Raw genomic sequence first — 26,470 nt, 5'->3', positions numbered from 1 at the left:
ACACTGCTGCTTGTACACAGAGCAACAGAAAGGGGCTCTCTTGCCTTCCTGCAGAGAATACCAGAGGAGCTGACCCTGGATGCCTTACTAGAAATGAACGAGTCAAAGGTGAAAGAAACAATGAAGAGATGTGGAGCCAGAGATGAGGAGTGCTCCAGGCTCAACGGGGCCCTGAGCTGCCTGCGGAAGGTGACGGAGTCAGGTACACACTGCCTTGTTCTCCTGGGGCATGGTGTTCCCCAGCCCAGCCCCATCTGCTGCCTTGCAGACACTCTGGGGATGTTCTGTGACCAGCATATGGCTCTGGGATGTGCACTGATCAAACCTATCTAGAGCTGTCAGCTGGGTTGGGTTTGGACATCAAGTCAGATAAAGAAATGGAAATAAATGTATGTAGAATCCTCTCCTACTCAGTAGATTATATCCTTATTAACCCTTTCTGTCAGAGTTGTGTCTAATGCTCCAGTTCATTCTCCATGGGTCAGTATACACATCCTTGACTTATTTAAATACAACCAGATTCCTTCTAGGTGATGCCTTTCCCAAATACTGCCAGCTCAGAGAGAAACCTTCCCCTAGCACTTCCACAGGCACTGTACAATCTGTTTGTACAAGAGCCTCTCCCAGCAGACTGGGACTCACATGCACCACATCTTTCTTTGTAGCAGTTATCAATCTGTCACTGAAAGGTGATGTTTCCTGTTGGTATTATGACAGTTCATCCATTTGCAAATGGTAAAGATTAGTTAATGGAAAAAATCAGCAAACAGCTCAGTCTCATGTTTCCTTTTTTCTAATCTTTCTTGTCCCAGGCTGTCAAATATTTCCCATCCACACTGTATAAACCAGCCATTGCTCAGGAGTTATGGTGTTCACCTTTTAGAAAGAAATGGCATTTTTAGGAACCCAGATCTATGTCTCTCAGAAGCTCAGCTCAGGCTCTGTGCTGAGTTTTCTCAGCCTGGGGCGCTGCTGAGGCTCAGGGGCGATGATTGCCAGGTGCCGCGGGCACCCAGAGCCCTGCCCGGAGCCCCGAGCAGCCCGGGCTGGGCTGGCTGCGGGCCGGCACTAACGCTGCTCCGTCGGGCAGGAGGGGAGCCGAGGGACGATGTGCCGCTGGCCCTCCCCGAGCGCCGCGACAGCTCCTGCTCGCAGCCGGACCCCGCCTGCTCCCCGTGCGCCCCGGCCAAGGGCAGCCAGCAGCGCCCCGCGCCCGCCGCCCCGCCCTGCGAGCCCTGTCCCTCGGCAGAGACGCTGCTGGAGCCGCTGGTGCTGCCCGGGGGCAGGCCCCGGACCCCGCACAGCATCACCGTCACCCCCCCGGCCACGCCGCAGCCCAAGCGCCGGCACCGCCTGAAGCCGCCGCGGACGCCGCCGCCCCCCTGCCGCAAGGTGTTCCAGCTGCTGCCCAACTTCCCCACCCTCACCAGGAGCAAGTCCCACGAGTCCCAGCTGGGCAACAGGATCGACGAAGTTCCGCCAATAAAGTAAGTCTCCTCCCAGGCTGGAGCTGGGGCTCTCCCTGCCAAAGGCTGCCCTAGGTAGGCAGGAAAATACTGGCAATGCAGCAGCCTCAGGAGCCTGTGCAAAGCCAGAGGTGCCTGTAAACCTGGCAGCACACGCTGCAGGCAGCAGTTCCTGCTCTAGCAAAGGCTGTACCTGTCACAGGAGTATCAGTGCCTAAAAAAATATATCTTTTCTTCTTTCTAGGTTCGGTAAGAGATTCTCACAGGGGTGTCTGCAGTGCCTTGCTGAGAGAGAAGAACCTGTGCTTGTCAGCTGCCTGTTGGCCATCCCTGGGCAGCCTCTGGAGGTTCTCCACGGGCCCTCCTGTCCCAGAGCTTCTGTTAACTGAGCAGGAGCTTGGTCTGCCACAGAACCACAGGGTTTTACTTGGTTGCACCTGGTATTTTCTAGGATGACAGAAGCAAGGCAAAGGAATACTGATGTTTCAAGGGTTAAAGCCAGGGGGTGCTTATCTATGACCTCAGACAGCTGGCACAGATGCCTCTTGGTACAGGAATTTCACACCTAACCATTCAGTGGCTTTGGATATGCATTGCCCAGTGTTTCTGCAGTGAAGTTCAGACACTTGTGTGCAGCTTTCTGAGGAAGCTGCAGCATGTGCTGGAATGTGGGGTGTTCCCTGTGTGCTGAGGAGTCTGTTCATGTGGGTGATGGCTGGCAGGAGCAGGGCTGGGTTTCTCCAGGGCCACTGGGAGTTCTGGCCATCCCTGAGGTGTGTCCTGGACACCACCTGTAACCTTGGAAGCTCATGGAGAGAGATTGGAGCAGCTTGGAAAGTGTCCAGAAGTATCTGAGTATTAAAAACAAGTATGAAAGTCCAAGCACTGCACATAAAGCTAATGCCCTCTAAAACAAAAATCTCAGGAATTACTTTCAGAAATAGAAAGATTGTAAAATGAAACTGCCAGCAGAAATCTGAGCATTTCCCTGGGGAGAGCGAGATAATTTCTGTGAGAAATGAAAAAGGCATTAGAATAAACTCAAACAGAAATCAAGGATTGTGGTGCTCCTTTTCATGCAGACCGATTGGCTCTGGTGAGTCCTGCACAATCCCAGCCTGGTTGATATTCATTCAGTGAGGATTTAACATCTGACCCGATGTTCACAGCCTTCTTTACTGCTGTGCTGGGATTGTGGATGGCCACACCAGGCCAGCAGCATTTCTAGGAACAGCAGCTAGCCATTCCAGCCTTTTCCAAGAGGCTGAGGATCTCAGATGCCTCGAGGAGCTCCCTGGACTAATGATAAAAAAGACTGTGGTGCCATCTATGGTCAAATGAGGAGACTGGCTCTGAGCCAGCCCTGCTGCTGTGCTGACACTTGCACATTGGGGTTTGCCTCAGATGTGCAATATTTCTGTAGATTTTGTTCAGGAAATAATGCCAGAATTCTGAGTATTGGAGAGTTTTCAGGAAGTTATGTGCTCTAACCACTGGCATGCTGGTGTGGCATTTGGAAGTCTATAGCTTACTTTCTGCACTTAGCAGAAAGTTAGGTGAGCTTTCCAGAACATGTATGTTTTCATTCTTCTGGGTCATGCTGGCCGTGTCTAGAAAATGGAGATAATTTTCAGTGAAATAGAATATTCTGAAATCTACTGACACTGCAGAAAACTGGGTGATGGCATTTGTGGTAAACCAATTGGGAGTAAACCAATTAGGAGTAAAGTCTGACTTTCCACTTTAAGAATGGCTTAGACCTGATCAGATGGACTTCTGTAATCTCTAAATGTAAAACATCATGATTTATCCAATCATATGGAAACAAATACAAGAGCAACTTCACAGGGGGCAAATCAGTCTGAGCTGTGTTCCTGTGATTCCTCATGGCTGGAGGTGCTGACCTGGGCAGTGACTGCTCAGTTTCTGTGCAGGGTGGTGAGCACATGTCAGCAATGCTTCCCTAAACCCTGCTCTTGTTCTCCATCAGAGCTCCCCCAGGGATCCCCCCAGACGGTACGAAGAGACTTTGGCTTGGCTGTGACTCACAGGTGAGCAGGGACTGGGGCTGGCTGTGACTAAGGTGAGCAGGGACTGGGGCTGGCTGTGCCTCACAGGTGAGCAGGGACTGGGGCTGGCTGTGCCTCACAGGTGAGCAGGGACTGGGGCTGGCTGTGACTCACAGGTGAGCAGGGACTGGGGCTGGCTGTGCCTCACAGGGGAGCAGGGACTGGGGCTGGCTGTGCCTCACAGGTGAGCAGGGACTGGGGCTGGCTGTGACTAAGGTGAGCAGGGACTGGGGCTGGCTGTGCCTCACAGGTGAGCAGTGACTGGGGCTGGCTGTGCCTCACAGGGGAGCAGGGACTGGGGCTGGCTGTGACTAAGGTGAGCAGGGACTGGGGCTGGCTGTGCCTCACAGGGGAGCAGGGACTGGGGCTGGCTGTGACTAAGGTGAGCAGGGACTGGGGCTGGCTGTGCCTCACAGGTGAGCAGTGACTGGGGCTGGCTGTGCCTCACAGGGGAGCAGGGACTGGGGCTGGCTGTGCCTCACAGGTGAGCAGGGACTGGGGCTGGCTGTGCCTCACAGGGGAGCAGGGACTGGGGCTGGCTGTAGCTCACAGGGGAGCAGGGACTGGGGCTGGCTGTGCCTCACAGGTGAGCAGGGACTGGGGCTGGCTGTGCCTCACAGGTGAGCAGGGACTGGGGCTGGCTGTGCCTCACAGGTGAGCAGGGACTGGGGCTGGCTGTGCCTCACAGGTGAGCAGGGACTGGGGCTGGCTGTAGCTCACAGGGGAGCAGGGACTGGGGCTGGCTGTGCCTCACAGGGGAGCAGGGACTGGGGCTGGCTGTGCCTCACAGGTGAGCAGGGACTGGGGCTGGCTGTAGCTCACAGGTGAGCAGGGACTGGGGCTGGCTGTAGCTCACAGGTGAGCAGGGACTGGGGCTGGCTGTGCCTCACAGGGGAGCAGGGACTGGGGCTGGCTGTGCCTCACAGGTGAGCAGGGACTGGGGCTGGCTGTGCCTCACAGGTGAGCAGGGACTGGGGCTGGCTGTAGCTCACAGGGGAGCAGGGACTGGGGCTGGCTGTGCCTCACAGGTGAGCAGGGACTGGGGCTGGCTGTGACTAAGGTGAGCAGGGACTGGGGCTGGCTGTGCCTCACAGGGGAGCAGCCCAGGCAGGGCCATGGTGGCACAGGACTCTGAGATGGGTTTGCAGTCGGGTTGGGTGTCTCAGCTGTCAAGTTCAGCTACCTACAAATGCTCATTTTCCCTCAGACACCAGCTAACGTCAGTTTTCCCTCTCTTGTCTCTGGTAGGTTCTCTACAAAGTCCTGGTTATCTCAGATTTGCCAAGTGTGCCAGAAGAGCATGATGTTCGGGGTGAAGTGTAAGTACTGCAGGTGAGCACACGGGGATGGTCTCCTTCAGAACAGCCTGGAGCTGGACTCACCACAGCCTGCAGTAACTCCTGGCTCTTGATGTGATGCACTTTTGGCAGTGGCATCCTTTTTTCAGTCCTTCTGACCTGGCAAAGGGATGCTCCTGGCACAACTCACACTTGAAGGTGGCAGCCTGACACATGAATGAACCAAATTAGTTTCCTTGCTAAAGGCTTCCTACCTCATCCTGGGCAAATCTTGTAGTGGGAGCTGGATCCCTAAATAACAGCCAGGATATTATTTTTTGTTTCTCTCTCAGGCTTGTTAGGCCAGAGGACTGAGATTTCACTATTTCATGGTTGCTGGCTGAGAGTCAGTGAAAGTAACTCTATTAAAAATAAATCAGATGCTAAGATATGTTTGTGGTTTCATTAGGCTGAATAATAGAATTCTCCATACGAATGAATGCCTGCTGCTCTGGGGCTGAGCATTCCAGAACTCCTTCTGAGATTAGCATAAGAATTACAAATTAAGGGTAGGCTTCCTCTTTTTGGGAAAGAACAAGTTGCTATTTAACATGTAATGGTTATCTTTCAGATTAAAATGTCACAACAAATGTACTAAAGAGGCACCTGCTTGTAGAATATCCTTCCTTCCCAGTAAGTAATTTTCTACAAATTCTTGGGACTTCAATGTAATTGATGGTATAGAAACAATAAAAAGTCTCATTAAAGCTGTTTCTCTCCCTTCTTCAAACTGTTTTTCAGTAACAAAAATAAGAAGAACGGAGTCTGTCCCATCTGATATCAATAATCCAGTAGACAGACCCACAGAACCCCAGTTTGGAACTCTCCCCAAAGCACTAACTAAAAAGGTACGAGGTGGCTGAGGCATGTCCAGAGTCCCTGGGGAGCTGCAGCAGGGAGAGGTTGGATCTCACTGCTTGGAGTGAGAGCTTTCACCTTGCAAGGCTTGGATATGAGACATTTTGTCCCTGTAAAACAGGGGTTGTGCAGAGCTCCAGGTGCTTACTCAGCACAGCAATGCCGCGATCAAGCCTGGGAAGGAACAAGTTCCCTCTGTCTGTTGTGCAGCAGGCCCAGGGGAACTCCTCCTTTCTCTTTATTGCTCTCTCACGAGTGGCTTTCCCTCTTTGCAGGAGCATCCACCAGCAATAAACCACCTGGACTCCAGCAGTAATCCTTCCTCCACAACCTCATCCACTCCCTCTTCTCCAGCACCTTTCCAGTCTTCCAACCCTCCCAGTGCGACGCCGCCCCCCAACGCATCCCCCATGGGCCAGAGGGACGGGCGGTTCAACTTCCCAGGTAACTCCTCCCTGCAGACTCTGCAGAGGCTGACCAGAATTCAGAGGCACTTGTGGGTTTCTGAGTACATGGTTGTGCCTTAAACAAGGTGTGAAAGTGTATCTTATTATCTGATAAAATGAAAACATCTTCCTTACAATTTTTTGAAGGGTATCAGCAAGATATCTTTGCAGGGAACAGATTATTGAGGAACGTTTCTCCTTTTCCTTTTTGGAAAAGGACTGAAGAAAAGAGCTATTTTTTTCTCCTCCTTTCCCCTTTGTGCTGTACAATGCATGCTGCCTGCAATGAGTGCTCACTAGGGGCTTTCAGTCAGGAGGGAGGTGCTTGGTGGAGCAGGCTGTAAAAGTGAGAGCTGGAATGAATTACTTTACCAGACCCTTCCAAAACATAACCCACAATCAACACCAACTTTTAAACCACTGTCAAGCATAACTGGTAGAGAGAGGTTTACCCTTCGTGCCCTATGGATTGAGAGCCCCTGTGTGCAGCTTTAACCAGAGCTGAGAGGGGCAAGTATCTCTGACAAGGGCAAAGATCTAAACAGTGAGAATAAATGCAATTCCTTTGACCTGAAGTCATATGGTGCTCAGTAGCTACTACATCTGGCCTTCAACACTGCTGAATTTTGCATCAGCTTCTGACCTGTGAATTCAAGTTGCTGTTTGAGCCTGCTAAAAAGGACCAGAGGCAGTTCAGTGTAAGGATTCCACTGCAGCTACTTTGCATTGGGACAAACTGCTCAGATTCACTGAAAAAATAAAAAAGACAGATGGTTCATGAGCTTCAGCTTCTGTGGGGGCACCTCTGCAAAGCTGAGACACAGAGCACATCACATCACACCTGATGTGGGCCTGCCTTGCACATTCCTGGGCTCCCCCTTTGCCCACAGGGCTGTTTGAGAGACGTGGCACAGCTTGTGTGTGATACCTGTCATCTGTCAGGGCCCTCCCAAAATGCATGTGCTGAAATTCCCCCCAGCAGGCTGATAATCCACTAATCTGTTCCCAGCAAACCTGGGGCTAATTCATTGTATGCATATGAGGCACTCACTGATGATCCTCTAACTTGTTTGTGTTGTTTTGTTTTGTTTTTTTTTTCTCCTGGTATTTTTTTCGCTGTTCCTTTTTTACAAAACCCCAATTAATTAAAAAGCTGCCTACTACCTTCAGCATAGACAACAGTTTGTCTTCCCAGGTGAGTTGACTGTTTTAATTCTACTAACCAACTTCTACTGCCAAAACATAACTTGTTTGTAAACCTCTGCATGCTGCCCAAGAACAATCATTCTGCTTTAAAAAACCTGTCTGAAACAATCCAGACTTTCTCTTATCTCAGTGTACTCAGGCCTCTCTTCCCTAATCCGAGGTAATGACTTGATTTATGTATTGAGATGGAACTTTGAATATTTAGCTGTAGAACATTTGTTTTCTGCTGTGGGATTCTATTCACATCCATGTTCCTCCTTTCTAAAGATTCACTTTTATGGCTCTGTGCCTGGCCAAAAGGACTTCACAGATAGGTGGGGGAAATGGAAGAGGACTGGGCTCAGCCAACATGCAGGCATAGGAGAGATGAGCATAGTTTTAAATCAGTAAAAGAATAAAATCACTTTGTCTGTGGTTGAGTTTATAATTCCTAAACAAGAAGCAAATAGTTGCTATTGCAGTGTTAAAACTTGCAGTCTATAGGAGATTGAAGTGTAGAAGATGTATCATAACTGTTTCTACTTTCCCAGAAATTCCCAGTCCTGCACAAACAGCACAGCTTCCAGAAACTGCTGCAGACACTAAGTAAGTAGAGTTTTAAATCTTTTCATTTGCACAGCATTTACCTGGTAATCCTCAAGCCAGCCCAGAAGTGCTGTGTTATGGCCAAAACCAGATTTAACACCCAAGAACTCCCAGGGTAACTTTGGTCAGTGAGGGTGGTGCTGGTATTGCCAGTTTTATAAGGCTGAATATGACACTTAACTCTAAATGGCTCACTAAGGAGTCCAAGCCTTTAATATCTTGTCCTGGTTGTGTGAAGGGTCAGATGAAACAGAAGTTGGAGTTCTGTAACTTGAAGGGCACGGCCCACTGAGCTGCAAGCAAACAGCTCTTTCAGGATCCCAATTGCAGGGCATGGAAAAGCTTCCAGCCTGCATTGCCAGCTGCTCCACTGCAGGTGTTTCAGGGGTAGGAATGGGACATCTATTCCTGGAACACAGTGTAATAACAGAGCCATGCCACTGCCAAATCAATTCCTGCCACTTAATTATCAAGAACCACTTCCAATCTTTGTCCCTCATTTGCCAAAGTGAGCTTAGAGTCCTTCTCTTTTATATGGAGCAGGAATTGTGTTTTTCTCTGCTTCTGCAACTGTCAGGATGTGTTCTGTATTGGCTTCTTCTGCTCCCTAATGGCAGCACAGGCCCCCTTCCCCAGTGATGTCCTCCCTGTTTCTGTTGCAGCGCTGCCCAGCAGCCGGGCACGGGCGGAGGCGCACGGGAAGCACAGGTGGGTTTGTGGTTTGCCCCGGAGGTCTCTGGAGCAGCCTGTGCTGCTGGGCTGCTCTGCCAGCCCGGGGGACTGTGAGCACCCCTCTCCCTTCCCTTGCTGGGCACAGGTGGAGGAAGCAGAGGCGGGTAAGTCGGAGCCCGAGGACGATGAGGATGAGGTGGAAGATTTGCCCAACCGGCGGCCGCACCTGCAGGGGATGATCTACCGCAAACCCAGCCAGACCAGCGTGTACCTGCAGGAGTGGGACATCCCCTTCGAGCAGATCCAGCTGGGGGACCCCATCGGCCAGGGCCGCTGGGGCAAGGTCTACAAGGGCAAGTGGCACGGGGAGGTGGCCATCAGGCTGCTGGAGATCGACGGCAACAACCAGGATCACCTCAAGCTCTTCAAGAAGGAGGTGATGAACTACAGGCAGACCCGGCATGAGAACGTGGTGCTGTTCATGGGAGCCTGCATGAACCCCCCTCACCTAGCAATCATTACCAGGTAGGGAGAGAGATCTTTCTATTGGTTCTACTGGATATGTATTGTAGAGCTAGCTAATGTTCTCATATATAAACGTTTCCTGTAGCTTCTGCAAAGGAAGGACGCTGCACTCCTTTGTGAGGGACCCCAAGATCTCCCTGGACATCAACAAAACCAGGCAGATAGCACAGGAGATCATTAAGGTAAGAGCTTGTTATGCCAAGGGAAGCACTGGGTAGGGCCTCAGCCAGAGCTCAGAGCTGCACACAGGACTGGGAGCTGCTCCCTCAGCCTCTCCCCACACCTTCCTGCACAAGTCCCACAGGGGCCCTGCCCCCAGTTACAACTAATCCCTGACACTGGAGTTAGGAAGGGGAAATATGTTAGAAAGCAGAGTATGCTTGGAAATAATAAAACCCCAAAAACATTTCCATCTCTGCTGTGTTTCCCAGGGCATGGGGTATCTCCACGCAAAGGGGATTGTACACAAAGATCTGAAATCCAAAAATGTCTTCTATGACAATGGCAAAGTTGTGATCACCGACTTTGGATTATTTGGAATTTCGGGTGTGGTTCAGGAAGGAAGGTAAGTGGAGGTTTCAGTGCTTGGTTCCAGCTCTGGAATTACAAATGGTCACATAGGGAAACATTTCCTGCAGTGCACAAAAAGCATCCATTGGTTTAGTACACACTCAGTTTGCATTGTGCATGTTTGCTTTGTTTTCCTTTTTAGCAGAGTTCTTCCTACAGTTGCAGTAGCACAGCTAGAGAGTTTGGATTGAGCCTCAGAGCACAGAACAAACAAGACCTTAAGGCCAGGAAGGAGCTGTGAGTGTCAGGCTGACATGTGCTTATTTGTTAACATGGCAAGAAAATTAGAAACAAAACATCAGCAAAAGCATTGGAGTAAATAAAGCCAAAGCATCAGGTGCAGCACAGATATGGCCTCCACACCAATGTTTTAGTCCTGCTTCTTTCTTTTGGACTCAGGAGGGAGAATGAGCTGAAGCTGCCTCATGACTGGTTGTGCTACCTGGCCCCTGAGATTGTCCGTGAGATGGCCCCAGGGAAAGATGAAGACAAGCTGCCTTTCTCCAAAGCTGCAGATATCTATGCCTTTGGGTAAGAAAGGAACACCCAGGAGTACCACGAGAGCTTGCTAAGTGAGACTGGCTACTGGCCTAAGCCTTCCAGTCAGGGCCTCCCCTTCTCTCAGACTCAGGATTCCAGCTGGGACACATTTTCCTCACCTATTCCAAAAGTCATGGGTGGAAGGGGTTTGCTGCACAGCCTTAGACACCTCCCAGAGCTCAGCTGAAGCAGCTGGAACAGTGCCAGCACCGGGCACTTTGTCTGTCAGGAGCAGGCAGAGGCCTGACACGTGTGTTGGCATTGCAGGACCGTGTGGTACGAGCTGCAGGCACGGGAGTGGCCCTTCCGGAGCCAGCCTGCAGAGGCTCTCATCTGGCAGATCGGCAGCGGCGAGGGAGTGAGACAAGTGCTTGCCACTGTCAGCCTGGGCAAAGAGGTCAATGTAAGTACCTGAGCTGCAGGAGCCCCTCACACAGCTGCTTGTCAGGGACAGAGGGGCTGCTTCAAGAGAGTTACTATACTCAGAACTCGAAAGAGAAAGGGCAGGAAAGAGATCAGATGAGAATGGGAGACCGGGTTAAGCCTGTGCCTGTAACTGTGGTGCAGAAGTGAACATCCCCAGCACGGGACACTCTTGGGCTCTGACAGCATCCAGGCCCTCTGTGAGCAGCGTCTGCCTGGGTTCACACATATCCCAGTGCTCAGACAGTTCTCTGGTCTGCACAGTTGACCCATGAATGGAGATAATGAGTCACCACTGTCCTCTGCAGGAAATCCTCTCAGCCTGCTGGGCCTTTGACCTCAGCGAGAGGCCCAGCTTCACTGTCCTCATGGAAATGCTTGAAAAACTGCCAAAACTGAACCGCCGGCTCTCCCACCCAGGGCACTTCTGGAAGTCTGCTGAGTGAGTACCTGCTGCTGGTCACAGCACTGATGCCATGCAATTTGCTAACTGGTCATTTCTGAGCTTTGTTTGCTTTCCTGGGGCTGGCAGACCTGACAGGGTGGGAGCGCTGCTCCTCTGCTTCTCTAGTTCCTGGGAAATGATGTGACTGAGCCATGAGCCTCAGACAGTTTCCTACTTCACCGTATTCACCTCTCTCCAGCAGCTGACTGATTGTCCTGTTTGTGTCAGAGAATATCCACAACAGCATTGGGAAGGGCCCCACTGAGCCCAGAGTGGTCAGAACTTCCCCAGTGATGGTAATGGCAGGCACTGCCTGGGCAAGGGAAGGACCCAGGAACTGTTTCTCTCTGAAGTGGTTCAGACTGTGTGGGTCTGAGGCCACAGACTCATCTGTGCCCCGTGCCCATTCACCATGTCCTTGGCTCAGTGTTTCTCTTCATCTCCTCAACTGCTCGTATTTACTTTCTCTTTGTTCTGATGTTTAACCCACCCCGTCCCTTCCTATAATCCTTCACTCTCTTCCTGCAACACCTGATCAGAACCACCCAAACTCTTGACACAGGAACTGTCATGGCAGTTTGGTCTCTGCTTGGTGTGGGGGCTTTGGAGTTTTGGTTGAAAATTCTGTCACTTCTCCTGTGAAATTTCCCCCCCATTTGTACTGGATCCCTGACACACCAGTGGTGTCCAACAACTTTAAACTGCAGAAAGCTTCCCCCAGGCTCTGGGCTCACCCTCACACAAAGAACATGCACTGAGGAGTGGAGCTCCCCCACCTCACCCAGATCCTTTCACACACTGCACTAACCCCTGCTGCAGCCTGGTCAAAGCTGTACACTGTGTAGTTCTCAAGGGCTTGCTTTAAATAACTGAAAACTAACTCTCATGGTGTCTTTTTCCCTTCCCTCCCATATTTCTTGTAGGTTGTAGCTACTGGTGCAATAACGGGCTCCACCTTGCATGCTTCCATGTGTCGTATCCTAACCGGCAACTTGGACAATCACCTTCCATTAAAAAAGCAAAAACAAACCAGGAAATTAACCCACGGACATAATCAACACTTTACCCGATTCTCCTCTCTGCCTTTGGCTTGGTGTGGGCTGTAGCTTCAATAACCACTCCTGTCTGCGAGACCCTCCTGGCTAACACCGGGCTCCTGTGCCACGGCAGCTGCGACTCCTCTGGGCAGGGCACGGGGCCCCTGTGCCCGAGCAGGTGCACACCAGGGCAGGGTGCCTGTCCTGCTGCAGCTCAGGGCTGTCCCCACACTGCTGCACCTCTGTGTGTCCTCCTGAGCCCCTCTGGGGCTGCTCTTTGGGCTGCAGCCTGTGCCTGCAGTCACAGGGCCACTGTCACAGCCCTTGCTGCAAACCAGCAGGGGCTGAGGCCGGGCCGGTTCTCCTCAGGCACAGAGCCAGCGCTGCAGCCAGGGTCAGTTCCTGAGTGGAAGGAGGGATGGTCCTTGCTCTGCTTGGAGCAGCTGAGGGTCCTGCCCCCACTGAGAACCAGGCTGGGGCAGTGTCCGGGGCAGGTCCACGTGGGTCAGCTGGGATCAACTAAAGCTGTGGAAAAGAGGAGGAAAGCAAGAGCAGCCTCCAGCTCCTCCCCTTGCAGATCCAGGCCTTGGAATGTTACAGTTTGCTTCTGTTTACATCGCTGGGCAGCAGGAGGACTCAATGTAGGGCCTTGGCAGAGTCACAGCTACCACAGCAAACATGTGCCTTCTAGAAAAGGTCTGTCTGCACTGGTTTGGAGGGGAGAGGACAGGGACAGGGGAGAGCACACTCCAAGAGGGTTTCTGCTGCCTGAGGACAAGCTCCCACATCATTCCCTGAGCCTCCTCAGGAAAGCTCTGAGCTGAAAGTGCTTCTGGCTCTGCCAGCAGCGTGAGAGCAAGGGGAGAGACCCCTTTATATGTTTGTAGAGCCTGAGGAGGAGCAAATGGGTTTGAGTTTGTTCTGTTGAGGTTTCTTAGCCTGTTCCTGTACTGTGTCAAAACTCCCCTTTCTCTTACAAAGAAAATTATGTCAGTTTTTCCTTCCCTTCTACTTCAAGAGAAGCAAGTGCCCACTGAAAACCAGTGTCAGGCTTCTACCCACGGTAGAGACCTGGGAAAACTTCCTACTCCTCCCCCTTGGGCAAATCAGATTGTGCAGTCTCTTCCCACTGATCATGTTTGCATGAATAACTTCATGTGTTTGCTGCTGAATTACTTGAGGATCTCTTGGGTGAACTGAAGTGATGCAGAGCAGAACCAAGCTCATTGCAGCTCCTGTGATAGGGCAGTAGCTTTGTAAGATGAATCATCAGTAACTGTTTCCCCCTCCCTTCTCCTCTCCCTCCCCACTCTCTGCAGCATTAACAGTAGCAAAGTTGTCCTGCGTTTTGAAAGATTTGGCTTGGGAATCCTGGAGCCGAGTAACCCAAAGCTGTAGGCCGGTGTCATTGTGACCATGCTGGCTGCCTGCTCCCACACAGCACCAGAAACCCTCCCTGGCTGCTCCCCGCCGAGGCTGCAGGAGCATCAGCTCAGCCCCGGGTCCTGCCTGAGCACCAGCAGCTATTTAACAATGTTTACATGATACTTTTGTGTGAACTGTATTTTTTTAAACATAATAAACAGTGAATCAAGTTGAACTACAGCCATTCTCAAACAGCGCTGAGAAGGAGCTGAGCTGTTCCTGTTCCTCCTCGTGTCCGTGGTCGGTAGGAGCCGCTCTGCCCTCAGAGCGGGGTCCCGGCAGTGGAACAGGACGTGGCTCCTGCAGGTGTTGCCTTCCAGCCCTGGCTCTCTGCTGAAGGCAGAGCCCAGCCTGCTGCCCTGGCATTGCCCTCACCACCCATTGTTCCACCCTGAACGGGGCTACAGCAGAACAGAGCTGCTGCAGGTGGAGTGTCTGGCCATGGGGGCTGGCTCTCAGTGACTCAAGTGCTCTTCTCCACAGAACTCACACTAAAACCTGCTCCTTCTCATACAATCCCAGAGGAATGAAGAATTGCTGGCCTTAAAAAATAAACTCATGAGTTGTCACAGCTCTGCACAGGGACCAAATTCTTCTTTTGGTTCAGACACAAGTTTGAGTGCAGGGAAAGGCTGTCCCTAAATAATGCATTAACTAAGGCCTTGATGCACAGAGCTGCAGTGTCCCTGCACACACACAACACAGAATGTTGCCACTGCCCACAGTTGGCCACGTTTGAGCTTGCAAGTTCTTTCTTTGAGAAACATAGGACCAAAGCCGTTGCTTTGAGGAAAAAAACCTTTAAGAATAACAAATCTTGTAACCAAGAAGGCAATATCTGGGCCTGGAGGTTGTGCCTGACCCCAGCCCCTGACCTCAGACTTGTTTCAGAGGTTACTTTTAAAACCAAAACCCACTCCCTCCTCGAGTGCACAGTGTGGAGGTTATGGAGGTGACAGAGGCATCATCCCCCTTGGAAATGAACTGCAGGCCCCGTTACCAGAGGCTCCCCTTTCCCACCCCTGAGATTCAGGGGAGCTCCTGGATCTCTGAGCAGGCAAAGCACCAGCCCTCAGTTTGGCTGCCTTGTGTGAGGAACTAAGTGGCACAAGACCTGAGTTCTGTTGAGCAGAGAGCCTCAGTCCTGTGTGCAAGTCTGCTGGAGCCTCTTGCAAGTGTTGACAAAGACTTTTTAAATGTGTCTCAGATCAAACAAAATGTGTTTGGCATGGTTGGGCACTGCAGTGCTGTCCTGATCCCTGTCCCCCTCAGGCTCTCCTGTTCTCACTAATGGTGTGTCAGCAGCCTGAAGCAGAAGTTGTTTTCCTCCAAGTGCTGCTTAATTAAGAGCAGCCCAGCACAAACCCAAAGCAGGGAAGAAAGGTGCTGCCCTTGGCTGGAACCCTGCCTTAGGGAGGGAAGGGCAGGAGCTGCTGCTGGGTGCAGACCGGCCCTTGGCTCAGGGCAGCAGCGGCCTCGGGGTGCTCCTCACTCAGTTTTTGGGTGCATAAAGCAGGCCCTGGGAGCTGGGACACCCAGAATGTTCTGTGTGGGATCAGTGGCCTGGCTGTGCACGGGCCCTGGCTCCTTGCAGCCCCAGACTGGCCCTTGGTCCCTCCCGTGCAGGGCAGGCCCTGGCTGTGAAGCCCTTTGTGTCCTGCCATGCCCTGGCTCAGGGTGTTGGGCACTGTGGGATGTGCCCAGTCCTGGCACAGGGGCTTGTTCATAGCCTGCCCTTAACAGGGGATTGGGATCCAGCCCGACCTGGGTGCTCTGTGGGACACCCAGAAACTGCCCTTGGACACGAAGCTCATCCTGTGCCCCAGCACAGCCACAGGAGAGGCTGGCAGTGTCTGTGGGCTGGTTCTGTTCTGGCCAGCCTCAGTGAGTGGTTCTGTTCTGGCCAGCCTCAGTGAGTGGTTCTGTTCTGGTCAGCCTCTGTGGGTGTTTTTATTCTGGCCAGCCTCAGTGAGTGGTTCTGTTTTGGCCAGCCTCAGTGAGTGGTTCAGTTCTGGCCAGCCTCAGTGAGTGGTTCAGTTCTGGTCAGCCTCAGTGAGTGGTTCTGTTCTGGCCAGCCTCAGTGAGTGGTTCAGTTCTGGCCAGCCTCTGTGGGTGTTTTTATTCTGGCCAGCCTCTGTGGGTGTTTTTATTCTGGTCAGCAGGGGCACCCAGCCGAGCCCAGCAGGGCTCTGGGCACAGAGCTTGGGGCCATGGAGCTGCCCCAGCCCCGCACACCAAGCTGTCCCTGGGTTGTGTTTGTGTCACACGTCCTGCCCCGTGGAGCTGTCAATGTGACAATGCTGTGCAATGCTGCTACAGGAGCCACATGTCAGTAGTGAATGTAAATGGTCGTTACATGGTGAACATGGACACGTTTTCTTTTCAAATGTGATGTAAACTTTGTACAGTACAAATTTTTTTTATATTTTCTATGAACTGAGTGTCTTCCAGAATTGCTATTAAATTAATTACAAATTGTTAGAATTAACAACAGTTTCTGTATTAGTTTATGCAACCAGGAAAAAAAAAAAAAGAGTGCACTCCATGCTACTGGAATTCTGGATATGTAGGAATCTTTTCAGTGAATAAATCTTTGGTCTGGATCAAGCAAGTGTTACTGAGTCCTGGTTTGACCTCTCCCTCCACTGACTTGTAACTGAACCACAACAGGAGCAGATTCCCACAGAGACCCCCCCAGCACAGCAGCTCCTCCACCCCCTCTGCTCCCTGCCCATTCCCTGAGGGACACCGGGTGATCTCCCCCTGCAATTACCAAAGTTTTCCCTCCCAGATATGATGAGTCACATTATGGAATGGGTAATAAAACCACCACGGAGTTTTCTCGAAGCACTGAACTGTTTAAGAAGCTGCTTCCTTCCCAAGAGCAGCACTTGAGGCCATTCTGGGCCCCCCAGCACCTTCTCTGTCCTTTGCCACCACCTGCAGTGGGGCAGAGCTCTGCCAGACAGACCCAGCCCTCCACACTGCAGGGCAATTATCGGGTGTTAATTAATCCCAGGAAGGTTCTGCTGCTGCCAGCAGCTTTGTGCTGGGAACAACGGCAGCTTTGTGCCATCCTGCCAGGAATGGGCCAGGGCATCATAAAAGCACAGTCTTACATCTCATCTATCTTATCTACATCTCACATGCAAACAATAAAAAGCTTAAGATAAGTTGAGCTTTGTTGTCTTTTATAAAGAATAAGAAATAATAAATTTAATTCTCAATTATATTTTAAGGGCAGAGATGTTTCATTTAACAAACCACACCACACAGACTCCAGTCCCCAAGCACAAAGGCTCTGCCCTGGCTGTGACTGGAGCAGTTTGATGTTTCCCTGCTGAGAATTGTACCCCAGAACTGCCCCAGGAAGCACCAACATCGGGGTCCCTCTGTCCTGGGAGAGCCTCAGCAAACAGGAACAGGAGCAGCCAGCACACACCCCCCGCCAGAGACCAGCCCAGCACAAAGGGAGCATTTCCAGCCCCTGGCAGCTGCACTGCAGCACTCAATGGCATCCAAAACCCCCACACCCCACAGGAACATTTCACCAGCCCAGCTGGGTACTCGATGGCAAAACATCCCAGAGCAGCACAGAAATGGGGTTCACTCAAAGGAGGCACCAAATAACAACTCACAAAGCACAGCTCAGGCTACAAATGAACTGAGTGCAGCAGGATCTGACACAGCACATCGGGCCTCAGCCTCAGGGGTCAGCGGGCTCCTCCCAGCCGCGGCATTGGCTCCAGCCCTGGCTCCCAGCAGGGTCACTGGGCAGCAGAACCCCTCTGCACACGGACAGTGTGACACAGCATTGCCACAACACCAAGGAGAAGAAAAAGCTTTTCACTTACCCGGCCTCACTGTCCCCAGGGCTCAGAGCTCCACAGCCTCACACATCACCCCAACACTGCCAGACCCTGCCCCACAGACCTTGTGAGCCTCAGCTGTTCCTAACGAGCCTCAGCTGTTCCTAACGAGCCTCAGCTGTTCCTAACGAGCTTCAGGTGAACTTAACGAGCCTCAGCTGTTCCTAATGAGCTTCAGGTGTCCCTAATGAGCCTCAGGTGTCCCTAATGAGCCTCAGGTGTTCCTTGTGAGCCCCCAGCTTTCCTGCATTTCCCTGATGCAGGGCCCAACCTTCTCACATCTCCCTGCACTCATGGACTCTGTCCACACATTCCCTTCCTTTTCCTTCAGTCAATAGTGTTATGAAAATCAGGTTCCAAGTATATCCCAATGTCAGAGTGCTCCCCAAAGCCCAGGAATGCACCCTGTGCACTCAGGGGTGGAGGGCAGCCAGCAGTGCTCCTGTGCTGCCAGCCCAGCCTCTCCCAGCTGCCCCAGTTCAGCCCAGCTCCTGGGCTTTTACCAGCACCCAAAACCAGGTACAGAATGAGGCTGTGAGCAAGGTCTGTCTGCACCTCAGTGCCTGGCACACGGCCTGCTCTGGATGCTGCATTCCCTCAAAGCCTTATAAATGTGGCTTAAATGTAAGTGAAACAAGCCACTGATTGCCTCAGAAAGTGTTGATCTGTAACTCCCAGCCCAGTCCCAGCCCAGCAAGGTGCACAACCACCTCAGTAACTCAGCCCAGTTCCAGGCCCTAAGGGCTGTCCTGAAGCACGTGTCAAACACACTGTTCACACACAGAACTGCTTTAGAGTCTCAACTCTGCCTTCATCAATTCCAGCTCCTGGAGATGAGGGATGGCAGGAAAATCTCACCTTTTCAATATGCTCAAATAGTCCTGGTAATTTCAGAGAAGGAACTATTTCTGATGTAACTGCAACACCTAGAAAGGGCCCAAGTCCAAACAGAATGAGGGCAGTTTCAAGCCAGTGTCAGTCCCTGGTGCAAACTCACACTTGGCTGGCAGTAACAAAAGTGCAAAACTGCTGCTAGGCAGACAGTAACTGCTGGAGATGCCCTTGGCTCAGGCAGGAGCCAAACCCACCTCACCACAGCCTGGGAGCTGTTTGTTACCTCTGCCTTTGCAGGCTGGAGCCAAGAGCAAGAAGAGGTTCACTGATCCACATGCTTGTGTGAGTATAAAGACAGATTTATTACAAACAAATCAAGTAAACCAGAGCATAGAATTCAAATGTACAAAGTGCTTTGGAATATTTGGAACCTTCCTGCTATAGGCTCTGTAACAACAACAGCTGATGCTCATGTACCTGAGTCCACAAAGCAGAACTGCCCACTGCTACCTGCTGAGCAGACTCATCGGAGGTGGGTGCAGCAGGTGGTGCCACCTGGGGACCAGCACATGATTATTTCATTTGCAAACATTCCTCCAGATCCAGGCACGTGGCCAGCAACACAACCATGCATTCACTTGCTTTCAAGTGAAGATAATATGCAAGTAAACCAATCTGATATAAATAAGGTCACAAAGATAAACAGTACATTTTAAAAGAAGATTTCGGCTCTAGTTAACTTAGTACAAAACTGTAGATTTTCCTTGTATGTATAAAAAACACCAGATTACACTAGCATAGATGGTATTAAAAAAATAATTTGTATTTTCACTATTCAGGTAATGTATTAAAATGTCAGAATAAATAGCAATAAAAGTTAAATTTAATATTTTACTTAATTAAGGCTGAGGTTTAAGAGTCAAATCCTACAATCCTATACCCATGCATGATTGAACAAGTATAAGAAGGAGGATTTGACTCTTTGTTTTTTGAAAATAACAACAAATGTGCAAGTATTGTCTAAAACACAAGTGGATTTGTTCTTCAGCTGGTGGGTTGCAAAGCTCTTTTGACTTCATGTGGGAACACAGCCCCAAATATGTCTTCATGGTATCGCTTTTGGCTCTGCAAAAAGAAAGGACACCCAAGAGATGAATGAAATATGCCAGCTACTCCTTATCCATCAGTTCAGTAACTAAAAGGCCTTTTGCATTTGTAGCACTGGTTCTGTGATTGTAGATTTTGTTACTGCCAGTGAAAGGGAGCTGCCTGAATCCGGGGCACAAATGCACGAGGACGAGTTCTGATAACAAGAGGGTCTGAAAAAGCAGCAGCCCCAGGCACGGGGATCTTAGTGATGGGCCCACTAAATTCCTGAACTCACCTTTTCTCTGTTGGTACAATAAAACCTCAAATTCCTGGTGTTCCCAACACCCTGCAAAGCTGATCCCCAGGACCCCCCGTGCAAGAGCAGAGTCCCTCTCTCACCCTGACCGAACAGAAGCCGCGCTGGCAGTCCCAGGGGCACCAGGCTGCTCCCCCAGAGCCCGGTCCCTGTGCCTGCACTCACAGGAGCTCCCAGGCTGCTCCCCCAGAGCCCGGTCCCTGTGCCTGCACACACAGGAGCTCCCAGGCTGCTCCCCCAGAGCCCGGTTCCTGTGCCTGCACACACAGGCGCTCCCAGGCTCTGTGTGTCCCCCAGAGCCCGGTCCCTGTGCCTGCACACACAGGAGCTCCCAGGCTCTGTGTGTCCCTCAGAACCCGGTCCCTGTGCCTGCACTCCCAGGAGCTCCCAGGCTGCTCCCCCAGAGCCCGGTCCCTGTGCCTGCACTCCCAGGAGCTCCCAGGCTCTGTGTGTCCCTCAGAGCCCGGTCCCTGTGCCTGCACTCACAGGCGCTCCCAGGCTGCTCCCCCAGAGCCCGGTCCCTGTGCCTGCACACACAGGAGCTCCCAGGCTGCTCCCCCAGAGCCCGGTCCCTGTGCCTGCACACACAGGCGCTCCCAGGCTGCTCCCCCAGAGCCCGGTCCCTGTGCCTGCACACACAGGAGCTCCCAGGCTGCTCCCTCAGAACCCGGTCCCTGTGCCTGCACTCACAGGAGCTCCCAGGCTCTGTGTGTCCCCCAGAGCCCGGTCCCTGTGCCTGCACACACAGGCGCTCACAGCAGGCACAGCACCCGAGCCTGGCCGTGCCCAGCCGCTGCAGGGACCGGTCGGCCATGCGAGCTACCTTGAGCTGCTGGAAGTACTCGTCCGCCTGCTGCGGGCTGAGGCGCAGGGCCCGCGCGAGCAGCGCCCGCAGCGCCGCGGCCACGTCCCGCGCCATGCGCACGTCCCCGCACACGTAGACGTGGCCCTGCTGCCCGTGCAGCACCTCGCACACGCGGGCCTCCAGCTGCCTCTGCAGGATGTCCTGGACGTAGACCTGCGAACACAGAAACCATCAGCACACCCGGCTTCTGAAACGCTGCTCTGGCTGCCGGCTCTTCGGAGTCCATCGTGGGTCTGAGCACCAAGGCTCCGAGTGCCCTGTCTGCTCCAGCTCTGTCCTGCACCACAGCAAAGGTGAAAAATATCTTCAGGTTGCCCTTTACAAGCCCAGATTTGGAAGCTGGGCCTGTCTCTTGATCAAACTTGAGCAGACAAAAACTCTTGTACATGCCAAAGTCTCCTAACTGCCAGGAGAGCTAAAAAGAGGATAACTTTTATTCTGTTGTGTTTTTTTTCCCAGTCAAGATTCTTCTACATAAAATTAATTTCCATGGTCACTGTATCATTGAAATGGGGAAAAATGGCCAGTGCCTACTCATTTCTAACTCATGGGCTATTCAAATCCTGCAAAATACAAGGTTTCTGAAAATGTTCCAGTTCTAGTTCCAAAGGCTGTTTGCACTGGATATACCTCTCTATGGCAGTGAGGGGTTATATTTATAGCAATTTATAGCACAGCTTGCTTGTGCTGGAGTGCACAGGGAGATTTTCCTTCATTTGAACAATCTCAAACCTGCTCACAATACACTGAAGCAAAATGCTAACATTTTTTTAAGAACAAAAAGAGTCCAGATCTAAACTTGAGGGATGATTCCGGAGGCGTTAACCCTTAAAGAACAAAGGAACCAGCCTTACCTTCTCTTGGCCAGGCAGTCTGGAGTAAGCTGTGTAGACATCTCTCAGGACTCCCCTCCTCTTCATCTCCTCAGTCTCCTCCCTGTAGATGTGATCCAGGTCTGGCTGCCGGCAGCCGAACAGCAAGGTCATGTCCCCTCCTCTCAGCCCTGAAACCCGCAGGGACAGCGGCAGTCTGAGTGCCTGGGCAGCCACTGGCACACAGGACTGGCACACAGGCTGTGCCCTCCTGGTCCCCAAAGGACCCCTGCCCATGGGAATGGTCCCTGGGGGATGGACTGGCTGTGCCAGTGCAGTGCCCGATGAGCCTGAGCTGCTGATCCCTGCAGGGGCTCTGGGCTGACCTTTGGGGGTGTCTGTGGCTGCAGAGCCCATGGCTGCAGGGCTGGGGGTGTCTGCAGGGCTGGGGGTGTCAGTCCCTGCAGGGCTGGGGGTGTCCCTGAGCCAGCCCTGCCCCAGGGCCCTGCAGGTACCTCTGTGCTCCAGGTCATAGAGGCGCTGCAGCCAGAAGCTCCTGAAGGGAGCAATGCCCGTGCCTGAGCCGATCAGAATGCAGGGCTTGGCTGGGTCCTCGGGGAGGTGGAACTCATTAGCACTAAAAGGCAAGAATATGTTAATTAGGTAACTGGTCTCTGACAGAAACTCATGCTCAGTTGCTTGAATGACTGAGCAGCACAGCCCAAGTGCCCAGTGTGAAAGCAGCAGCGGGGCTGAACTGGGTGCTCCTTGTTCCCTCCCCTTTCCTTGCTCTGCAGTGGAGAATGGGGTCATAGAAATAAAATTATTTCAAAATTTTCTAATGATGTGTAATTTTACTAAATGAAAGGCATGGTAAAAGATCAAATCTCTGGAAGACAGGGAATTCCCTCTCTTCTCAGACCCAGCTGTTCCAACTTCAACTCATCAATGACTTGAAAATATCCAAAGGAAAACCCACTGAAGAAGCTGAACTAGGAGCTGCTGTTATTTGTTTAATTTTCTTTACCTGCGGATGAAGCAGGGAATGGTTTCATTGAGCTCTATTGTGTTCAGCCACGTGCTGCAGACTCCATGGTGCAAAGGCCCTTCTCCATCTAAAAGCAGAGCAAGGCAGAACACCTCTGTTTTTAAAAAAGCATTCTTTATACTTAAAATTATAGCTTTAAAATAAATGTATGTCTAGTAATGATTTATAAAACATGGATACACTGATGATGGTGCAGGATTTTAGCAAACCTTGGCCCAGGAGGAGCACCTGCTCTGCAGATACTATTCTGCAGGTATGACAACACAAATTTTTTATTACAGATATGCTTCATGCTGTATGGCAGACAGGTTTTTTCCCCTGAACCACAATGTAGTCTAAATACCAATTAATTAAGAGAGAGATGAAAACAACAGTTCATTACCTCTTGTCCTGTAGTTTACAACTGCAACTGTCAGATGAATCTCTCTGGCTGTCATGTCACAGGAGGAGCTGACAGAATAGTACCTGGGCTTCAGAAGAGGCAGCTGTGTCAGCAGGAAAGCTGTGGAGACCTCAGCAGAGGGGAACTCCTCCAGGACCTCCAGGATGTTTGGGCTGTTGTAAAACTTCCATTTATTGTATTCCTCTGTGCTCTACAAGCCAAAGGAATCACCACAACATTACCAGGTCATGCTGAGCTCAGGAGAGCGGGCGTATTTGAAACGTCACTTATAAATAAGATTCCTGCTTTACAGTCAATTAAATATTCAGGTAAATCAACAAAGAGTTCTCAAAACTTTGTCAGGACCAATACTGGGGTTTCCTAAGAAATAATTTAGTTTTGAACACAGAAGTTCAGAACCCCACTACAATGTTCTTAGACACCTGCTCTCTCAGTGAGGATGCAGAAACTGAAGTAGAATTGATTTCTCAGCTCCCTGTCATGGCACATCCATGAACCATCCAGGTCCTGACCCCTCCCGTGCCTCCCTGAAGCTGGTAGGAGGAGCCAGCACTCACCACACCTTACTAAAGCCACATCCCTTGACTCTCAGGGTAGCAAATTCTCTGACAAAAACATCTACCAGCTCCCCTGCAGCTCCTCCACATGCCAAGTGTAAGGTGAGGTCTTCAGGGATGTCTCATCAGAAACCACCGCGAGGCAAGAGAACCAGGCAGGCAAGTGACCCACCCAGAACCACACAGGAAACATCAGATGCTGGCTCCCACACCCAAGCTGAGCCTCAGACCCCTCCTTCTCTCACTGTGGCTGGCTTTCTAAGACCACAGAATATCTAACAGAGGCATAAAAATCCATCACTACAAAAATTCTTAAGCTTCTGCTACAGAGTCAAAGGGCATCAGAGGGCCCAGTGGACAGTAGGGCAAACAAAACTCCAGCCCTAAGGCTCACCTGACACAGCACATCCAGCCTCTGCTTGTCTCCTTCTGCTGTCACCAGCTGGGAGAGTTTCTTTAGCAGTTGTTGGGAGGGTGGAGTAGTGATATCGAGCAGGTATGTCAAGGCCTCAGGCAGTGTGCAGGCTGGAATCTTTTTGTGACTTGCCCAGTACCCACCTGGAAATGAGGGAAAGAAAAGGACTTAGCAACACCTGTGGTATTTGACTGCTGTAGAGCTTTGCAAAACTCAGTGTCCTTCAAAATACCCCTTCAGGTGAGGGTGCAGCAGGTCCAGAGCACAGCCCCTTCTGAAAGAGGTTATTGTGAGGTTTTCAATGTTTTGTAAGGGGAGGATCTGACATGGAAAACTTCATGACAACAAAACACCACTTGGAAAGGCAGAGTTTTTCATTTGGGGAAACCATCTTTCTGTGTTCCACAATCCTATGATTGTTCCTACTAATATGGGAAAGATGTGCAGGACATATATGTCTATTTTAGGATATTTACATGTAGCAATAAGCAAACTGCTGATTAATTTAATTGCAGTCAATGGCCAATTCAGCAACTGAATTACAGTGTCACCTCGGGTACCTCTGCAAACCCTGGTGAAGTCATGGTTTTTTCCAGAAAGGGCAAAATCAGAACCAAGAATTATAAGAATAACTAAAAAGCAGCAACAAAATCCTATTGAAACTTGAGAAAAAGATCACAGAATCAAATTCAGTCAGCAAAAATTCTTAGGAATTTTAAAGGAATCTGTCCAACATTCTCTGTTGTTTTGTCTAAAGAGACTCAACTTACCATCAATGCAGGTTTCAAGCCTGATGGTCTGCCCAGCTGGAGGGGCGTCCTTGACATGGGCAATGATGCCATGGACTAATTCTGCCTGGTTGCCTGGGAAAATCCCAATGTGCTCCCCAGGAAGGTAGTGCACTTCCTGCTTAGTCTCACAGTGAAGCTTAACCAGAATGGTGACACGACTGCATAGCAAAGAAAGAGAAATGAGACAGATCTTGGTTACATTGACAGGATTTCCCTTGGATTGCACAGGAAAGGAATAAATCTGCAGTGGCTCTTGGCAAGGGCTCCCTTGTGCTCATTACCAAATACCAGACCAGCTTAGGGCTTCACGGAGACTTAAACAAATCAGAGTCGAGGCATGTGAAGTACTTGTATCCAAACAAACTGGGTGCTGAAGTTCTGCCTGCTCTGTCCAGTACAGAATAAACATGCCTGGAATCAGCCAGTGGAAGTGCTGTCCCACTGCAGGCTGCACAGCTCACATGCTTCTACTAAGGACAGTACAAAAATCCAGTATCTTTTGTAATAACGGCAGGGAGAAGATGTTTATAACCAGGCACTTCAGATGTTTAAGATTTTAGTAAAATGTAGTATTGCAATATTCAAAAGAATGAGGTGGCATACCTGGACTTTGAACTTTGAAGATTCTGCCTGAATTTCAGCTTCATGGGAATTACATCCTTGGCATGAATGTTTGCAAGAGCTGGTGAGAAAATAAGAAATGACTCTTGGTAACCTTGTGATTAGGTTTGTTTAAAATGCCTTCAAATAATATGCAGAGGAGAACTGAACCACGCTTGCCCTAGGTGACCAACCACCAGTCAGCTCTGTGTGCCCCATTCCCTGACTAAAAGCAGTTCATCTCAGCTTTTGTTCCTCTGGGGCTGTACAAATGTGTGATAGTTCCAGTGTTACTGTGCTGGAAAAGGTAACTTACACAATGTAAACCAGTGTCTTTTTAAATCTGACCATGTACTTCATTAGATGCATTCTAGCATCCAGCAGGGCCAAGAGCACTTCTGAGAAACCTTCACAGTGCAGCCCCTCTGAAGCAGCAAAGGCAGAGGGAAGGGAAGGTGGGAGCAATACCTTTAGCCAGGTCCATGGGCTGGGAGTCATGCACTACTCTGTAACTGGTAGGGTCCCAGCTTTCCTCAGAGGTGTAGATCTCAGGCAACTGAATACTGTGTCTCCCACGGATGTTAAAAATGTCACAGGCAGCCTAGATAAAAAACCCACAAAAATAAAGGCTATTCACAGTAAAAAAATGATTCTTAGCATTGTCATAATTCTAATAAGGAGCTATCAGTTTCACAGATTGCTGGTTTTTAGTGCCTCTGGTGTGTGGGTTCAATGAGTTCACAGTAAGGTTCCACTTCTATAACAGTATTGCCAAAAAAGATCTACTGCAAAATATGTTTGATGCTAAACTTGTTCATACTGAGCATTCCATTATCCAAAAGGGTTCACACAATTTTGTGTGGATATTAAAAAGTAATAGAAAAGGGACCCAGTTCCCTCTCCTTGTTAGGCAAGCAGTAGAGAATAGGGAAGTTCCAAATTCAGATATAAATTCAGATGTTTGGTTTCCTTCATTTTCCCTCATTTTTAGGGGAACTGAACTGAAGTGAATGGCTGAGTGAGTAGAATATGAGCTGTATTTCTATATTCACCTTGAAAGCACTGACTGCCCAGCTGCGGAACGCTTCTTCTTGCCCATTGAGCTCATCCCCTTCACCCACTGGAGTGAGCTGGGAAGCCCCGAGCTGGGCCAGTTTTTGGTCAATGGCATGAGCAAAGGCACAGAACTCTGGGTACATGCTGGACCCCAGACCAAACACAGCATACCTGCAGGAGATGAAAAGGAGATTGCTGTGTCCTGCCATAT

At 50.7% G+C, this 26,470-nt stretch overlaps 2 protein-coding genes across 4 annotated transcripts in view; one reads left to right on the top strand and one right to left on the bottom strand.

The window, feature by feature from the left end:
• Nucleotides 1-16,211, top strand: part of KSR1 (kinase suppressor of ras 1) — a 49,863-nt gene extending 33,652 nt beyond the window's left edge. Inside the window, exons 3-20 of one of the 2 annotated variants that reach the window (XM_054647061.2) lie at nucleotides 55-202; nucleotides 1,091-1,487; nucleotides 1,711-1,715; nucleotides 3,457-3,517; nucleotides 4,784-4,867; nucleotides 5,444-5,505; nucleotides 5,614-5,720; nucleotides 6,006-6,174; nucleotides 7,330-7,371; nucleotides 7,913-7,967; nucleotides 8,630-8,675; nucleotides 8,785-9,164; nucleotides 9,250-9,346; nucleotides 9,596-9,729; nucleotides 10,134-10,265; nucleotides 10,542-10,677; nucleotides 11,006-11,139; nucleotides 13,499-16,211. In XM_054647061.2, coding sequence (XP_054503036.2) covers nucleotides 55-202; nucleotides 1,091-1,487; nucleotides 1,711-1,715; nucleotides 3,457-3,517; nucleotides 4,784-4,867; nucleotides 5,444-5,505; nucleotides 5,614-5,720; nucleotides 6,006-6,174; nucleotides 7,330-7,371; nucleotides 7,913-7,967; nucleotides 8,630-8,675; nucleotides 8,785-9,164; nucleotides 9,250-9,346; nucleotides 9,596-9,729; nucleotides 10,134-10,265; nucleotides 10,542-10,677; nucleotides 11,006-11,139; nucleotides 13,499-13,577 — 2,268 coding nt within the window. In that variant the 3' untranslated portion in view covers nucleotides 13,578-16,211. Of the gene's footprint in view, nucleotides 1-54; nucleotides 203-1,090; nucleotides 1,488-1,710; nucleotides 1,716-1,866; nucleotides 3,518-4,783; nucleotides 4,868-5,443; nucleotides 5,506-5,613; nucleotides 5,721-6,005; nucleotides 6,175-7,329; nucleotides 7,372-7,912; nucleotides 7,968-8,629; nucleotides 8,676-8,784; nucleotides 9,165-9,249; nucleotides 9,347-9,595; nucleotides 9,730-10,133; nucleotides 10,266-10,541; nucleotides 10,678-11,005; nucleotides 11,140-13,498 lie in introns of those variants that run through there. The other variant, XM_077188593.1, reaches the window with a different exon arrangement.
• Nucleotides 16,212-18,645: 2,434 nt separating this feature from the next.
• NOS2 (nitric oxide synthase 2) overlaps nucleotides 18,646-26,470 on the bottom strand; it is a 30,432-nt gene continuing 22,607 nt past the window's right edge. For both annotated transcript variants that reach the window (XM_077188539.1, XM_077188540.1), the window contains exons 17-27: nucleotides 26,256-26,430; nucleotides 25,672-25,804; nucleotides 25,207-25,285; nucleotides 24,583-24,761; nucleotides 23,792-23,955; nucleotides 22,820-23,030; nucleotides 22,417-22,504; nucleotides 21,905-22,026; nucleotides 21,432-21,580; nucleotides 20,536-20,730; nucleotides 18,646-19,432 (exon numbers count right to left, since the gene is read on the bottom strand). In XM_077188539.1, the coding sequence (XP_077044654.1) occupies nucleotides 19,352-19,432; nucleotides 20,536-20,730; nucleotides 21,432-21,580; nucleotides 21,905-22,026; nucleotides 22,417-22,504; nucleotides 22,820-23,030; nucleotides 23,792-23,955; nucleotides 24,583-24,761; nucleotides 25,207-25,285; nucleotides 25,672-25,804; nucleotides 26,256-26,430 (1,576 nt within the window). In that variant the 3' untranslated portion in view covers nucleotides 18,646-19,351. The remainder of the gene's footprint in view (nucleotides 19,433-20,535; nucleotides 20,731-21,431; nucleotides 21,581-21,904; nucleotides 22,027-22,416; nucleotides 22,505-22,819; nucleotides 23,031-23,791; nucleotides 23,956-24,582; nucleotides 24,762-25,206; nucleotides 25,286-25,671; nucleotides 25,805-26,255; nucleotides 26,431-26,470) is intronic.

Source organism: Agelaius phoeniceus, chromosome 20 (assembly GCF_051311805.1).
Source record: "Agelaius phoeniceus isolate bAgePho1 chromosome 20, bAgePho1.hap1, whole genome shotgun sequence".
NCBI lineage: Eukaryota > Metazoa > Chordata > Aves > Passeriformes > Icteridae > Agelaius > Agelaius phoeniceus.
The sequence above is the reverse complement of the archived record's forward strand: the minus strand, read 5'-3'. Positions and strand labels throughout refer to the sequence as shown.